Source organism: Harpia harpyja, chromosome 15 (assembly GCF_026419915.1).
Source record: "Harpia harpyja isolate bHarHar1 chromosome 15, bHarHar1 primary haplotype, whole genome shotgun sequence".
In the NCBI taxonomy this organism is placed as follows: Eukaryota; Metazoa; Chordata; class Aves; order Accipitriformes; family Accipitridae; genus Harpia; species Harpia harpyja.
Window position 1 is genome coordinate 5,062,455 of NC_068954.1, and position 17,106 is coordinate 5,079,560.

Sequence of the window (17,106 nt, forward strand, 5' to 3'; positions counted from 1 at the left end):
TGCAACGCTGAGTTCGTTCTCCCAGTCTGTCTTCCCACCCATTGTGCTGATTTATGTGGATGACAATGGAAAGAACAGAACCGATCTGTCAAACAATTCCTACTTTGGGCCCCAGAAGTCCCTACCAAAGACTCTAAAGATGCACCCCGACCAAAACAAGAATAACAGTAAACATCTAGCAGCCATGTTGAACCCCCCAAAAAGTAAGTTTGCAGAAAACAAGGGGCCACACGATAATTTTCATAAAGTCTGGCTCTTCACATGATCACCACAGCCTAGAAATTCACTGCAGTTCCTCTCTTGAACTTAGCAGTACTCCCCGAAACTCAGTGATTTTAGTCTATTTTAGAGGAAAAGAAGTCTCAGTCTCGCCAGAGACTTTTGAGACAGCTTTGGTCAGTATACTTAATCATGATACAAGTAATTTTGCCTTTTCTTACCTCAAACAGGCATTCAAGAGGTTGAGCACATTCCTACCTTACAGAGATATTAAAGGCCTTGATACATTGAAGACTGTGAGGATCTTTGGTAATAATAAACTTAGAACCATCTAAAGTAATCAAGAGTGACACAATTCTGGGTCATTATGAGAAGTCCACACAGTGCACTTGATATTTAGGGATTTAATAAGACTAACAAATCATGATGCCAATTTGTGTATTGAAATCACACCAAAAAAGCCAATGTTGTTTTCCTCCTGTTTTCTTCTCTAAAACCTGGAATAAGCCTGTGTCTTTCGTTTTCTGCCTCCTCCAGCAGCAGGAGCCTTTGAGGGATGGGTTTCCTTGCAGAAACCATGCTACAAGTTAGTACCCCTTGGAAGTAACAGCTGCATATACAAAGGGAGGACAGCTTATACCACAAAGAATTCAATAAGCACTGCCAAGTTTGACTGAGGATTGGTTACACAGACAGAAAATGAGCTTCATTTTGTTTTCTGTTGGAATGTTAACACACATGGTGGTGCCTTTCCCAAAAATTCCAGGAGACAAAATTTACGATTAACATGTCTAGGCAAACAGGTCTGTGTCAAAGTGAGCTCAGCCTCTTCAGTGTATTTCTTTAAAACTCACAATAAGGCAGTCCAAGAGCAAAAGCAATACCATAGGCTTGATAATAGGTTTGCTATTGGTTTTGAGTAAAGGGCAGGGAGGCAAGCAAAGCTCCATCCCTGGGAGAAAAAGGAATCTAATTCCGACTTACAGTAAAAGTACTGTGCCATCAATCCCAGGCCAGCAGTTGAAAGAAGGCTTCCTCTCAAACTCTTCTAAAGAATAAATAGCTGGCCACATTGCTCTGTTTATTCTTCCCTCCTAAGACCCAAGATGCATGAAGGACTGTGAGGGTAGGAACAGCCCTTACTCCTCTAAACTGGGGGAGAAAATTCCCTTTTCTAAAACTGTAACTCCATTATGGCTTTCTCTTTATTACAAGCAGGTGTGATACAGACACACCTGTATTTCAGAGCAGCCCCATTGTAGTTCTGTGTGCTCAATGGCCCCTGAGAAGCTTAGTCCCTCCTCTTACATACTGAAAAACCTCCATTGTTGTGGATTCAGCACTATTTCTGCCTTGTGGAGTCTCCATCCTTTGAGATAATAAAAACCTCAGTAGACGAGGTCCTGAAGAAACTTCTTCTAATTGACCCTGCTTTGAGCAGGAGGATTGGACTAGAAGATCACCAGAGGTCCCTTCCAGCCTCAACCTTTTTGTAATACTGTGATTCTGCGGTAATATGTGCTGAGACCTCAGCCTACTTGCCTAGATCTGTATGGAACTTTCAGGTTATGATCCTAGAAGGTGTTGACCTTTAGGATGAGCTGAGTGCTCTCAACATCAAGGAGGAGGGATCTGAAATTCCCAGAGCTGCTACTCACAGCCAGACAACAAACTGAGTACTTAGTGGATTCACCCAGAATAGAAGAGATTCAGGTAGAGTTTCTTCCCTTTGCCTGAGGGGTTTGAACCTGCATCTCCCAGCTGAAGGTTTGAAGAGCCTGGCAGTATTTGGTGAATGATATTTAAACAACAAATAAAGGCCAAGAAAGTATCTCCTGGGCCTGTCTAGAGTTTATCTGAAAACAGATTTCATTCATTTATCTGTGGGGGGAAAAGGCTTGTCTAAATATTATGCCTTCTCATGGGAGAAAAAAAAATCATCACATTTTTGGATCAGCTCCAGGAAATTCACAAGTTTTGAAAAAAAAAGGAGGATAAACAAACCTACTTGTAGAGTTGATATAAGACATTCATCTCTCTCACAAGAACACTTGGATCATCGATTTGTAAGTCAGATCCCAGCACAAAAAGCACAGATCAATGCTGAGGAAACTGCAGGACCAAACCACTTGCTGGGAGCCACAACGTCTCAGGGTGAACTTCCATTTTGCCACTCGTTCTGTCTGTGGCTTTAGGCAAGTCAGTTCTCCTCTTTGTACAAAATACAGATTATGATATTTAACACTTTGCCTGAAAAGTGTTGTATACAAGGAAACATTTTAATTATGTTTCTATTATATTGCAATATTATAAACCCTACCTTCTACCAAGGAAGTCAAGAGTGTGACATTTGCTGCTTTTCTTCTTCCTGCAGGCAAATTCAGTCCCAGTCTGTCTAATTTTTCTCGCAAGCAGCGTCCTCCATTCTTGGATTTTGCTCTATCATGAGAGAACAGTAGGAGAGACAAATTTGTCTTTGTTCTGCACTTTTTTCCCATGTTAATGTAAGTCTAGAAATTGTACACACCTTATTGACAAATGCCTGCCCTAATGCCATCAATGGAAAATCTTTCAGAGCTGTATTAACGTCCTGCTCACACTGTATGAGTCTTTCATATTGGTCCTTTGACAGAGTTAGACATTTTAATGCCTGTCACAGCAGCATCAGATCGTCAGACAGCTTTCCACCTAGTGGAACCCATGGTCCTGATTTGGGCACAGAGCCTGGGATTGCAATGAATGAATATAAATATTGACAGTGCAGTCGCTTATATCTGATTTAGCCACCCCAGGCTCCAAAGGCAATCGAAAGAGAAACATGCACTTCTAGAATGATATTAAAGAGATATCTAGAATGAGGGCACTTTACCCATCTCTCACCTGACTACAAAAGGAAGCCAGATCACTACTCAAATGTGGATGTCTATGTGGAACCCAGCTCTAGCTATCCCTCTATAATTTATGTAGAGACCTGGGTACTTACGAAGCCCAATACTTACAAGGAAGAAGGATAAGGCAATAGGAAATGCTGAAGCTAAAATCCCAGCCATCATTGGTTATCTATGCCCATATACCAAATGCCTACGTCACTTTGTTCCCACAAAATGGTTCCTGGTGCACCCCACACCTGCTTTTCTGCAGTACCTCAGCGTTTGAAACATTTGAGACATTTCCACTTATGCAGCAGACGTAGGTTCAATTTCTTCCTCAGCCTGAGGGAATTTTAACCTGTGTCTTTTAGGTGAATGCAGCAGCCAGCTGGCAGCGAATAACTAATGTTAAAATGCTTAAATATTGAATAGAGCAGTGACTGGAACCCAGATCTCTCCCATCCCAAATGAATGACCTGGTCATTAGATAATAGAGTCATCAGTACAGTTACACCTTCACTTTTGTCCAACAGATATTTAATTAGCCCCAAATGAGATTGAGGGACCCTCAGCTTAGAGTAACCAATCACTGAGTATTAAGCATGCCTGACTGGATGTTTTGAGGTGCAGGATCATGTTCCTTCAGGTAGAGGAAGGAACCAAAGTTGGAATACCACCATTTGGATGGTCATTTTTACGCACTAAGAGAAACCACAATTTTGACCATGTTGTATGTCAGGAAATGTCTTCTGAGAACACTTAATTCTGAAGAAAAACTACCTGGGGAAATACCTAGATGGTGACTGCTGACAGGATGCAAAACCAACCCTGTCAGGTCCCAGGCAAACCATGAATGAGATTTGGGTTTGCTACATCTCTACTGGTCATCTACAAAGTGTTTCAGTCTGTTCTCTAGCTGTGACACCTACAGGTATAACCTGTCCAGATCTATTCATTTACATTCTCTGCCTCGTAAAACAGAATTAGTGCATCCAAGCTGCTGTCTGGGAGTAGTCCCTGGCTTTTGCTAACTCCTGAACCATGCCCAGGGTTGATTTGGAAGAGTGATGCTTGATCTGGGTCAAAAACTTATGGGGATCATTCTAGCACTTTAACAGAAGGGACAAATGAGCCCCCACGTTCAGGCTGATGCCCTTGCATTCTTAAGAGCTTGCACTGGTATTGATGAAACCTGGGTGAATAAAGTGAATATTTCTGTGACTGTTAGCTGAAGGCCACTCCAGGGTGAAGCAGTAACAGAGGAAAATTTTTGTGGCTGTAGATTTTGGATTTCAATGCCTACAGAGGCAGTTAAATAGGGCTCATGCCCCTGAAACAATTTTACAGTCTGTAGTGCTTACTCTGCAAGATGGCTCGAGACAGCTCTTGGACTACTACGTATCTTAGAATATTTCACGTTAGTTAAAATGACTTTCAGTATAACTACAGGGATCAGTGTGGCCTTCAGTGACAGCAGTGAAATAGCCTATGACTTTCCAGCTAGTTTTGATCAAAGGGCATTCAAGTAGCTTATGCCATCTAAGTTGACGCCTCAGGGACATTGCGACTTACATATGCCTGGCTGAATTACAGTTGCCTCCTTGTTTTCCACTTGCAATGTGAGACACAATCTGCCACTTTTTCCTCTTCTCTGCTACTGCTCTCTGCAGGTGTCTACTCTGGTCAGTGAAGGGTCAGAGGCAAAATTGTACCTAATTACTTGCTTCATCTCCAGTATGACACAATGAGAAAAATAAACCTAGCGTATTCTGTTTTTTCTGCACTCAAAAGACATGCAAAGGAGAAAGGAAGAAAAAGGCATCCCTACACCTCCATGGTTTTTGTTGAGTGAGGGCTGTAACTACACTTGGTAGAACAATTTACTTTGAAATAGTTTCTCAACAAGAAGTCAGATTTGTAGCCCTGGTGAAATTTTCCACACACTGAAGGTCTTTTTTCTCTTTTATTCATAACAAGGCAAAGAAATACCTATCCATCTCTGATGAGTAACTGAACTGAGGGGGTAAAAAAAAAAAATTAGATCACTGAAAAATGTAAAATTTCTGTGAAAAATGTCAACACAATCTTCATTTTTCTCATGTATTGAAACTTTCCCTGGAAACAGTGTTCACTCCCAATCCCCCTCCTTCTGGTTTCCCAAACTGTGACCACCTACCCAAGTGGGGAAGGAGAACAAAACCTATTTGCAGAAAATAAAATTACAGAAATTACAGCACTGCCTAGGACTTGTTATTCTCACCTTCAACTTACCTTCTCAAAATACCTCCTAAGAGGGAAGCATTGAGGCATTCTGGTGGTGAAAGACGCCTCTTCACCTCTGCAATGGTCACTTTGTACTTGGAAGTGGAGCTGAGGAGAGATAAGCGACCAGGAACAGAGCAGAACAGGTCGGTGGGGTTAACAACACAGGTGCCACCTACAAAAAAAAAAAAAAAAGTTACAGTGGAGGAAACCGCATATTCCATGTTTTGAAAAGTAAATAATGAAGAACAATTCTGTTGTTTACTTGTGGTTGTTTCTGTTGTTGTTTTTGTTTGGGTTTTTGGAGTACTTTGGGGGGGAGTGCTTTTGGTTTTGTTGCTTTGAGAAGGATGAACAGATTGAAAGTTCAGTCTGGGAATAGTGCACTATTAGATCTTACAAGCTTTACAGTCAAATTACATCATTATGGCTACCTCATTTGATTTTATGCTCAGTAAAAACTACATATTGTCAGTCTTTTGAGTCTTGTAACTAAAATGATTAACAACCTAAGATTGAACCAGATTCAGGTATCACTCAGGATTTTAAAAATGCAGTTGGTGAAAAGCTTAGGATATTGGTTGTAATGTGAAATGTTCATTTTAACTCTCATAGCAGTGTTTAGGATAACAAAGATGGAACGGCACTATAGGTTTGGAGTGATTTGCAGCCAAAATGGCTTTCCACGCCTTTGAACTCTCATATACTCCTTCTAAAGTTAGGTCAAATCCTCAGCTGATGTTAATGATTGAAATCTATTGAGCTACATCAGTTTATCTCAAGTTAGTTCTGGAATTGTTTATTTCTTGAAAGTGGCAATTACTTGGCCTGGGTCTAAAACTGCTGAATGATCACCAAATTTTTCAATGAAGACTGTGATCAATAACTCCTCAGGCAAAATCAAGCTTTTAACTTAAAGTTAATATGTGAGAGAGCAAGAGAGAAAACTTTCTCTGCAGTGGATCCAAGAGGATAGTACAAACTCCCAGGGAAAAAAAAAATCTTAAGGACTAACACGTATTTTATCACCAAGTGCAAAACACTTTTCTTTGACCTGCCTTCTCCAACCTAACTACAATAAAAAATTCTGTGGAAGAAATAAATCTTACCACTGCATGCGCAAGTCTTCCCTGGGGGAAAGTTGAGAAAAAAGAATGAGCTGCATATGACAGTGATATAAAATATCATATAATTCAGTGCACTACTAGAAGGAGTTCAGATGGTTTCTGTGAGGACAATGATATAAAGACCTTCTTACAGCAGAATGAATCTGTGCTCATCATTCATGTTTGAAGGAAAGATACTGTATTTTTTAAACTACCATGATAATTTCTTCTTTCCTGTGAACACCCTAATCTTTTTGCACTGCAAGAGCTCACTTATTACGCTTAAAAATTTTAGTTTGTAATCTAAATTCTGTGATGTGAATAGGATATGAAAGGATAGGATAGGATAGGATAGGATAGGATAGGATAGGATAGGATAGGATAGGATAGGATAAAAAAAAAAATAATAGCTCGCTGTAGACAAGTTCCTAACACCTTTACTTTATCCTCTTCCTCACATAATCCCCATTAAAATTAAGAAGACTATGTATGTTCCAGTTTTAGCAGAGACAGAGGAATATAACTGAAGGATGAAACTTCATTAAAGGCAGATTATTGCTTGCTTACATAAGGCAAACAGAATTTCTTTCCAAATATTTCAGCTCTTGAAGGTATATTTAAACATTTGTGCTGACAGCAAAACCAGAAAAGAACATCTCTTGGTATAAATCCCAGATGGGTGAGATCCTGACTCAGTACAGCAGGATATTTTATGACTTTTCTAATTATGCTACAGGATAGATATTAGTGTCCACTTCTCAGACAGAATGTAGAGACAAATCATGTATCACCAAACGTACAGACACATCAAGGGCACTTATGCACATTTTTGCACAGCTCAAAGCTACAGTTCGTGAGCTTATGTGCTCAAATACAGAAATGTGATGCCACGTGCCTGAAATGTTTCTGGGTTTTTGTTGTTTTGGTGTTTGGGTTTGTTTTGGTTTTTTTTTTTTTTCATATCTGAGGCAGGGCTGCACAGAAACCTATAAATATTTTCAATCAACATTTTCAAACTTCTGGTCTGTCAGGTACATTTGTGAAGAGTGTTAACACTGAGTAGATTTGTTTGTCTGGCGTCTCCTGCCACACAATACATATACACACGTGTACATATATACGTGTCAAGAAAACAGTAGCAATGTGTACATATTTATTTACTTCAATAAGTCTGTAAAATTTATAATGAGTGAGACTGTACTGAAATCAGTGTCATATTAAAATTTATCTTCTTGCCAGGTTAAGCCAGTATGTGCACCATTTATGCCAGATAAATAATTGTTCCTTTAATCCAAAAAACTGTTACCCTGCAGCTGCTCCTACCCTAACCAGAATTTACTGGAACACTTCTCATTACTATTTAGAAGAAGGTTGTTTACAGTCTAGAATGTTTAAAAATACCATGCCTATGCAATATGATCTTAAACAAAGCAATTCCAGGTAAGCCAGGTATGTGTTAAAAGTAAAAGAAAACAACAAGTCTAAGTCATTTGCTCTCCAGTAACATGGAGAACAAGTTGCAAATTACAAGGTAAAATCTGTTGCATATAATTATTTCACTATATTAATTATTCATTGACACAGAAACCGAGAGCAGTGTGGTGCTTTCTAGGCAAAGCTATGTCTTTGTCACAAACTGTGTGCAGTTTTGAAGGCACAGACCTCCTACCACAAACACCACCTTGGAGAGGAGATGGATGGAGTCCTGGCCTTTAGACCAGGTAGTAAACAGAAAAAGTCATGGCAGTAAACAAAGGGAGGGCTGCCGGAAACAGAAAGGAAAGGATAAGTACAACCACACTGCAGGATGAAGGGTTAGGTTTCTTGCCAAACACACATGCTTTAGTGTATTCCTTCCCCCATATTCTGATCATGCATTAGAGTGGACAAATGATTTTGTGAAGTGCAGCTCAATGGGGAGAAGACAAGGTATGTTTTAAGTCACACTAAACAGCAGGGGCAACAACCAGCTTTTCTTTCCCGTCAACCCAATGCCACTGTAGGTGCTGTTGGAAAAGTCAATCCTTGTTCAACTGTTGAGCTGGTCTTTTCATAACAGGGTATTTGAGAGGTAGGATACTAACAGACATCAGCTGAAGAAGCAGAAGAAAATGCCCTCAAAAATAGGATGGAAATAATGCCTTTCATGAGTTTAGCAGTTCAACCTGGAAATCCCTATTTCTCTTAGCAGCTTTTTCTTGCTTTAGAAATCTTCGCAGACTAGCGTCTGGTGCCAGGATAGGTAAGACCCCATCAGCTCATCAGATGAAGAGCCCCACACATAGCCACGGCAAAGCAATGTGCCCACCAGCGTGCATAAAAGAAGGGAAAACTGTGGCCATTGCTCCCTGACTGGTTACCCACACAATTGCACGGCTAGGAAAAAGAATAGGAGAGCAGGAAGAAGGTGAGATAACTGGTAGGATCATCCAGCAGATTGCCTCAGCAATTTCGTGCTCTGAGTACCACGTGAAATGGGCCTGTGAATGTTAAAAAGACTCTTTTTAGGACAACCGTTTATTCCCACAGGGAAGTGATTACATCGTCTGGTCTGACATCATCTGTTTCCATAAGTTACTGTGTTAGACATGACTGTAAATGGTGATAGTTGTGCTCTTACAGCTATAGAGGTCTAAAGACACAAGCAAGACAAGATTTAGATGAAGGGGGAATATCTTTTATATTGCAACTGATAGATTTGGGGAAAAAAAAAAGAAAGAAAGAAGGGAAGCTTTCAGGCACACAAACCCTTCTTCAGGGCTTCTCTTCCATCCAACTCTATTCAATTTCTTCTTTCTTCATGACAGAGTTTTACCCTCTGGTCTTTCACCTTCATGTTGATTTCAACAAATATGATTTTTTGAGAGGAAAAAGATGGGTGAGGAAGAGATATGCTTTGTGCAGCAGATCACATTTGGGTGAAATAGCTGGGGCCCGGTACTGCCATATACTGAATGACTTCAGCTACTGAATGACCTCAGGAGATTATATATAACCTGATCTAGTGGAAGATGTCCCTGCTCATTGCAGGGGGGTTGGACTAGATGACAATTAAAGGTCCTTTCCAACCCAAACTATTCTATGATTCTATTCTATTCTACTCTATTCTATGATTATTCCTAAGTGGTCTGAGGGAGAGGAATAACAAAAGACTACGTTCATTTTTGCTAGCTTACTTTTGGGGCTCAATCCTTTTCCCTCTAACTGACTGGTTCATACTCAACGCAACATAGTCCTTTGTGTGAAGTGCGCTTTTGCTTTGTTTCCCAAGCCTAGAATGAACAAAAATTAGGCTATGTGATACTGAAAAAGGTAGTCACAGCAAAGAGCGGGAGAGTATTTTCCCTTCCTTATTCCTGTCTCCCCATCAAATAGCACAAGTCAGTACAAAATGCCAACACAAGCTGATGACGGGTTGTGTAGATGACAGCAGCGAGAACAACAGAGCCATACTCTAACCCAACAGTCTTGTCAACACAATGAAAATCCCAATAACGCATGATGCAAAAAAGAGCTTGGTCTGTTTTGATTGTAGGTTTCCCTTTGTATAGACGAAGAGGACAATAGGGTGGCTGGAGTGCAATGATTTATTCTGATTTACTTAAGCGCTTGGGCATCTGCTGAAATGTAAGTCTCCCTGACTCCCTCAGAGTTAAATATTTGTGCATCTTTTCATTGACAAAATCCAGATTCTCACATATTTTATGCTTTTCATGAGTAATGCTATTGCTTTATTAGGAATGAGAGAGAGAAATATCAGTTGATGTCACTGGATGATTTTTACACTTTAAATACATTTTTAAAAATGTGTGTCTATAATTTTGTATAGATACAAACATCCTTACACCCTGCAAGGTCATTTCTTATTTGTCAATTATAACAGCTGCAATATGATGGGTATTTTATATTCATTCAAGATGTGGTAGTCCCTTTCTCCAAGATATTCACCCATAAATATGCAGTTATGGAAGGAAACATCATAATACACTGGTGACAACAGTGCAGAAGTACTGTGACAACAGTGCAGAAGTACTGTTTATTTTGTTTTTCAGGATATATGCATGTTTGTGTGCTTGTGTACATTATTAAGTATAAGCACGCCTGAGTGCCTACAGATTAATCTTATATAAAATATTAATAACATGCTATGCTTTTTATTAGTCTATTATTTATATCTACAGGTGCTGTTAGAAGGAGTCTCCAGCTTATAGTATATTTTCTGCTCTGTTCTGAAATTCTGGCAAGTTTACAGTACATTACAAAATGAAGACATGAAAATCTGCCTCTCGTTAGCTTTTTTTTTTCCTAGCAAGTAGCAAGTCTAAGCAAGCAGTTTACTGTATAGAGTTTATCAGTACTATTTAATCCCATATTCAGTTCCCAAAGGTGTATTAGCAATTTAAAATGTTCTACAAATTATCCTCACATCACCCAGTCATTAATCTCAGGAACTAAATATTCAAAGTTCTAAAATTCATCTACATTTGTCAGGAAAAATAGTAAGTATTGCTTTTTTTCCAGTTATTCTTTTGGTTTCGCTTAAGTTAACAAACTTTGCATCATGTAACTAGTCATATAAATCAGCTCTTTCCAGGAACATAAACAATTCTGAGATAGTGTCTCTCACTACCACATTCATGGTAGGGAAAGATGGACATGCCTGCATGCACAAGACAATTTTTTTTTAATATGAATCGAAGATTCAGTAGGACTGAGGGGATGGTCAGCAGTTTTTAAGACCAGCCTCTTAGCTACACAGGTTTTAAGGCTATTAAGACTGTTATGAGTTTTAAGTTTAGACAATATTAAAAAAATAGCTTGGGAGAAGCAAGGTATTATGGTGGAAAACAGAATAATAAAATAAGGAAGGTTGTTACAGGAGCTCAATTTTAAAGATTGCGTCAACGTGCAAGGGGACGTTAAATCTCAGGCACCCAGAGCCTGCCCTCTGTTACCAAGATGTATCAGTACTGATACAGCAGCACTTCTACAGCTCCTGGGGTGAAGGATAGGACCCAAACCAGACCCAAAAGAAAAGAAATCTACTTCATTCCTTTTTCCTATGCACAAGCCATAAGAATTCCTCAGCACTTTTCAACGCCTCTCTGGGCCCTCTCTGCGGCAGCGCTTTGGGAACATGGCTGTGCATTGCTGGACGGTGTGTGTGAACCGGTGTTGGGTCTTGTGGAGCTGCAGGACGAAGGTTGGGCAGGTTGTGCATGGTGTGGGTTGTGTGTGGGAAGGGTCTGAGGCTCTGCCCGTGGTGTCCCACGAGTGGGCTCTGCATGGGGCAGAGCGACCGATGTTGAAGGAGGGGAAGCTGTGCTCCCCCAACACTGGCAGGTTGTGTGGTGTGTGTGTCTGTGGTATGTATGTGTGCGTGGTGTGTGCCCACCTGTGTTGTGCTTTTTACACGCTTTGTTCCCCACGTGTGTGCCTGAGTTTGGGGGATGCCGAGGACTGCTGGGCGCGGTGTGCATCCCACAGCTGCGTGGCTCCTAAATCTCCACTGAGGCAGGCCAAGCTGGGACTGTGTGGATCACGACAGCCCCACAGCTCGGAATGGAGCAAAGGGGGACAGAAAAGACATAATACACCACCTCTACCCCAGCAAGAGAGGGGAGCAGCACAGACCCCCAAAGCAGGTGAGATCCTTACCCAGGGGTTTTCCCTTCCCTCTCCGTGCATAGCCAGAAAATAGCCCTTTGAAGATCAGCAGGGAAAACAAGCAAACAAACAAAAACCCACTGAAAAAATCAAATCAAAACAAGACAAACCCTCAAAAAAACAAACAAGCAAGCAAGCAAAAACCACCCAAACCCCAACCTCACATCTCTTCCCCAAACTTCTCCCAGAGGTCTTGCTGGTGCCAGCACCTAAGGGAGCCGGCTCCGCTCCCTTCCCGGCTCGGTGAAACGCTCGGAGTCCGGGCAGAGCCCACTTGAACCCTCTGCTCAGCCCCCTCCGGCCCCTTCCCCAGCCCCAAACTCCCGGGGAGCTGAAAGTCGCCGACTGATTTGGCTTTAGTCGGCTGGCAGATTATCTCAGCTGGAGCCGCGAGAGCCATTAATTAAGCCAGCTATTTAGGATTTTAATGCGATTTAAATTGGCCCTTGGAATAGAAAAGAAAAGAAGAGAAAAAGACAACAGTGCTAATGACAGTGCATTAGGATCCGAACACAATGATGGGCTATTACAAGAGTCCCGAGGCTCTTGTAAGGTTCAGAAGAGCCGGGAAAAGGGAAGGAAGAGGACAACAAAGGGAAGACAAGGAGGGGATCTGCCCTGCCTTCCGTGGGCTCCTGGCTGGGCGGGGGGAGACGGTTCAGCCTCGGGGACCCCCGTCCGCCCCACCGAGACCTTCACCTTCACGGCCCGGAGCTGCCAAGGGGGCAGGGAGCGCCGTCCTGCCCGGCCCTGCCTTGCCCTGGGGCGGGACACGGCGGGGCTCTGGGGCGGAGGGTGCTGGGGGGGTCCTTAGGCACACCCCCACTTAGGGGTGGGGGCTGGCCGGGTAACTCCGGTCGGTTTGCCAGAGCAGGAGATTGCAAGGTGTAGGGGGATGTCCCCTCTGCCCATTCCCGCATCCCGGGAAGGCTGGGTGAGACCGTGGGGAGGTGGTACCACGTCAGCACCCTCTTTTTTTCCTTTTCATCTGCACAGAAAATAGCAGGGGAGAAGATTGTCCCGGGGAGAGGTGCAAGGCCCTCAGCCCCTGCCTTCACCCGCCTCCTCTAACCTCTTGCCCAAAGTCTCGTCCTTAATGACTGAGTCGTTAGGAGGTAGTTTTGAGTGTCAAAAATTAAAATTAGAATGGGGGAAAGGATCAAGGCTCAGCGAGTGCCTTTCAAATGAGAGGTGATACCACGACTAAATACATAAAAGGCAGAGGCGAGAAAGGGGAGCGTCTTTCCCCAGTTTTTATTGGTGGACTTTATGGTGACTGATGCTTGAGCTTTTAAGAAGAGGGTGGTTTTTTTCTTTTCCTTCTTTTTCTTTCTTTTTTTTTTTTTAATTTTTTTTTTTAATCAAATAAGATCTGAGGGTTGTTCCTAGCTAGGCACTAATGCATTCGGATGTCAGTCACCTCTAAGCGATTTGACAAACTCAAGATCTCTTAAAACGTGCAGAGTTCAGATCATATTAATTCCCCAAAAATGTTTTGATTCAAAGTAGTTTGTATTTTATGTTGCCAAGGGCAATCGAAAAAGAGCTATTGCCGATAGGTTGGCCCTTCTCTCTTCATGGCCCAGAGGCGATAGCAGTATTTAAGCTTCTGAAATTAGCCTGGGGCAGGAACGATGGATGATCACAAAGCGAAACAAGAGCTTTTTTTGGAGTTTGCCATCTCGATTTCATAAAACGATGCAGGCCAAATGTCACCGTGTTGTCTTTTTAATCCAAATATATGGAGGTGAGGACACCAAGCCTGCATACACTTCATGTCCGAAGGATGGGGAAGAGATGGGTGTGGAAGGGGGCTTGGAGGGCATTTTAAAAAGGAGCCCCCCCCCAAAAGAAGAATAAAGAAAAAGAAAATTTAAAAAGAAAGAGAGAGGGAGAGAAGGGAAAAGAGAGAGAGAAAAATCAAACAGGAATCAGGTTATTCTGCTTTTAAAATGGCAACCTAGAGAGGAATTAAAAGGGAACGGGTCTGTAATAAAAGCCTGAGATGATTAATAAGAAAGTATAAGAGAGGAGGGATTTTTTTAATGATTAAAAAACACAGACGACTCCTGTAAATAGAAGCTTCATTTCTTCAAGTGATTTCTTTTGAAACGAGCGATCTGAATATTCAACTTTAAGGCAAAGCTCCACTCTGTATGTACAACATTAATATGATCTCTGCAGAATTTGGTACTCAGAAATATTAACATATCAAAGCCGCTGCCTGAGGCTAGAGAAGCTATCGATACACGAGCAGTAGGAAAAGTAAAGATTATTGGTTCTGATGGTTAGAGCAGGGAAGCTCCGGGCTAAATCCTGCACACCATTAACTGAAAGTGATAGCATGGGGATCTCTGCCCTGGAATCGGTGGCAAATATTTTCTCTAGCTAGTAATTAGCTCGCCAGCACCTAAGCCTTGCAAAAATCTTTTACTTTCCTAGCCTCATTAAAAGCAAACACCAAACCACTGCACTAAACAATCTAGAAGGCAGCTGATATGTGCAATGGCAGCCAGAGATGGAAGCAGGGAAGAGCCGTGCTTGTGATGTTTGTCATTCCTATCAGTATTAACACCAGGACTGCAAACCATGGCACTTTTTAGAGATTGCTTTTTTGGGGGAGGACTAGGCAATGGTGTGTTCCTCTGGGAAAGTGTATGGGAAGTTTTCTTTCCTCTTTCTTTCCTCTTTCTTTCCTCTTTCTTTCCTCTTTCTTTCTTTCTTTCTTTCTTTCTTTCTTTCTTTCTCCCCCTTTCTCCCCCTTTCTCTTTCCTTCCTTCCTTTCTTCCTTCCTTCCTTCCTTCTTTTTGCCCCTTTTCTTCCTGCTGTTGCATCTAAAAGACTCAAAAGCAACCTTTTAAAAAATATATGTATATATTAGTGACAAAAATAAAATAAAAAATCTGACACAAGATGTTTAAAATATTAGGGAAGCCACTCTCGAGTTAATATATTCTTATTGATGTATTACTAGAAAAGAAGCGTGATTTATTTATATGGGATACTGTATAGCGCTTAGGCGCAGGATGTTTTGATTACTGCTAACACCTATCGCTTTTTTTGAAGTCGGACAAAATATTTATTATGTATTTTTAATATACATTTGAAACTTATACTCTTGCCTTTGATATCTTCCCTGAATATGCCAAGAGAGAGCTAGCAGTGCAGTAGTAGTTCAGCACTTAGATCAGGGTAGAGAAAACCTTGCATTTTCATGCTGGATTTCCTTTACTATCAATCTTTAAATCCTTGAATAATTTGATCGCTTTAAAACGAGAGAGAGAGAGAGAGAGGAAGAGAGAGTCTTGACTACAATCATCTGCACAGGTAATTGGAATCTCCTTAACAGGAGCTGGAGAGCTGAATAAACCGGAGTTGAGCTGAGCTGAGATTTGAGCCGCCCATCAGCAGGGAAATGAGAACCGCAGTCAAACACTACAGGCACAGACCCCAGCTGACGGGGCCTCTGTCTTTCTTTCAGCTAACGATCTCCCTTTCTCGGAGGTCAGCTCTCGGATCAAACCCGAAAGAATTATCCCTCTTCCTAGGGATAATCAGAATCCTCTGAAATCCGCCAAACACGGACCGAGGCAGGCGCAACCACCGACAGCACGACTTGGGCAGGAGTTTGCCAGCCCGCCGCGCTGCCAGCCCTCCCCACGGCGTCCCGCCAGCGGTGCCCAGGGAGGGGCCGGCAGATTTTGGATCTACCACCCCCTCCCCAAACGCCTTTCCCCCCACACACCGTCCCTCTCCCCGCCGCCGGTTCCGCCGCTCTCCCCCGGCCGCGGGGCTGAGGCCGCCCGCCGCGGCGAGGCGGGGCCGAGCGGAGCGGCCGAGGGGAGCTGTCCCTTCAGCACCACCGCTCCGGCAACGCCGCCGCCATCCCGGCCCCGGCCCCTGCCCCGGCCCTGGCCCCGGCCCCGGTCCCCGGCCCCGGCCCCGGGCCTCGGCCCCGACCTCATCCTCGCCCTCGGCCCCGGTCCCGGTCCCGGTCCCGGCCCCCGGGGCCGCCCCACTGCCAGCCGCCTTTCCGCCCCGCGGGTCCCGCCGGCCGCCCTGCGGAAAGCCCGGAGAAAGCCTGGTGTGAGTCGGTGTGGGGAGAGGGTACCCCCAAACCTCCCCCCCCTGCGGGTGTAGCCGCCTGTGAGCCTGGTCTCCGTCTCCACTCACCGCCGTCGCGTGTGACTGTTGCCGCAGAGTAAAGTTTTATCTAGGGAAGTGATGGCTAAACCCGTCCCTCTGCCACGGAAGTATCACATCGCCTAAAATATCTCCTAAGTATCTACTTTTCATGGTGGGTATCATGGATAAGAAAGGCAATAATGGGACAAGAAATGCGCATTCCAAGAGGCTGAGTCATGAAGTGTCCTCTCTTCCACTGCATTATTTGTTTTGTACCGTGAATGGAAGTATGCGTTTGAGCTTGTAAGAAATGCGTTCCTACGTCAGGCCTTTAGACTACTTTTGTTTCTCTTCAGGGTAAGTGACGGCAATAACAAACTCCCCAGAACAGTCAGATTTCGCAAATGCTGAAGAAATACGTATTTAACAAGAGTTCCAAATCTTTCCTCGAACTTTGACGTTAGATATTTACATTGACAGATGGTTATCAAATGAAGTGACACTCAAGAACGAGTTCCGCACGGGTCTGTAGCGCTACTGAAACCACATTTCCAAAAAAGCTCCTTCCTTTCCCCACACGAGATCAAACTGCCGATTTAACAGCCCGGCGCCAGGGAAGAGGTTTCTCAAACTCGCAGGGATCAACTCGGTTAAACGGGGAATGATAAAACGAGTCAAGAAAGCTCTGGATTCAGCGGGAGTATCCGAGACCTAACGAGGAACAGATCATTTGTAAAGTGCAAATGGACTGTGAAATGTGAAGTGCTCTAAGCTAGTTTGAAGGTACTTCTGTCAAATGTCAAATTATCACTATTTCGGCAGTAAATCCAAACAACGCTAAGCAGTGGGGGAGGGAA

At 42.9% G+C, this 17,106-nt stretch overlaps 1 protein-coding gene across 2 annotated transcripts in view; it reads right to left on the reverse strand.

The window, feature by feature from the left end:
* TFAP2D (transcription factor AP-2 delta) overlaps window positions 1-17,106 on the reverse strand; it is a 54,102-nt gene that overhangs the window by 31,562 nt on the left and 5,434 nt on the right. For both annotated transcript variants that reach the window (XM_052810250.1, XM_052810249.1), the window contains 2 exons: window positions 5,361-5,526; window positions 2,540-2,658 (listed from right to left, as the gene is read on the reverse strand). In XM_052810250.1, the coding sequence (XP_052666210.1) occupies window positions 2,540-2,658; window positions 5,361-5,526 (285 nt within the window). The remainder of the gene's footprint in view (window positions 1-2,539; window positions 2,659-5,360; window positions 5,527-17,106) is intronic.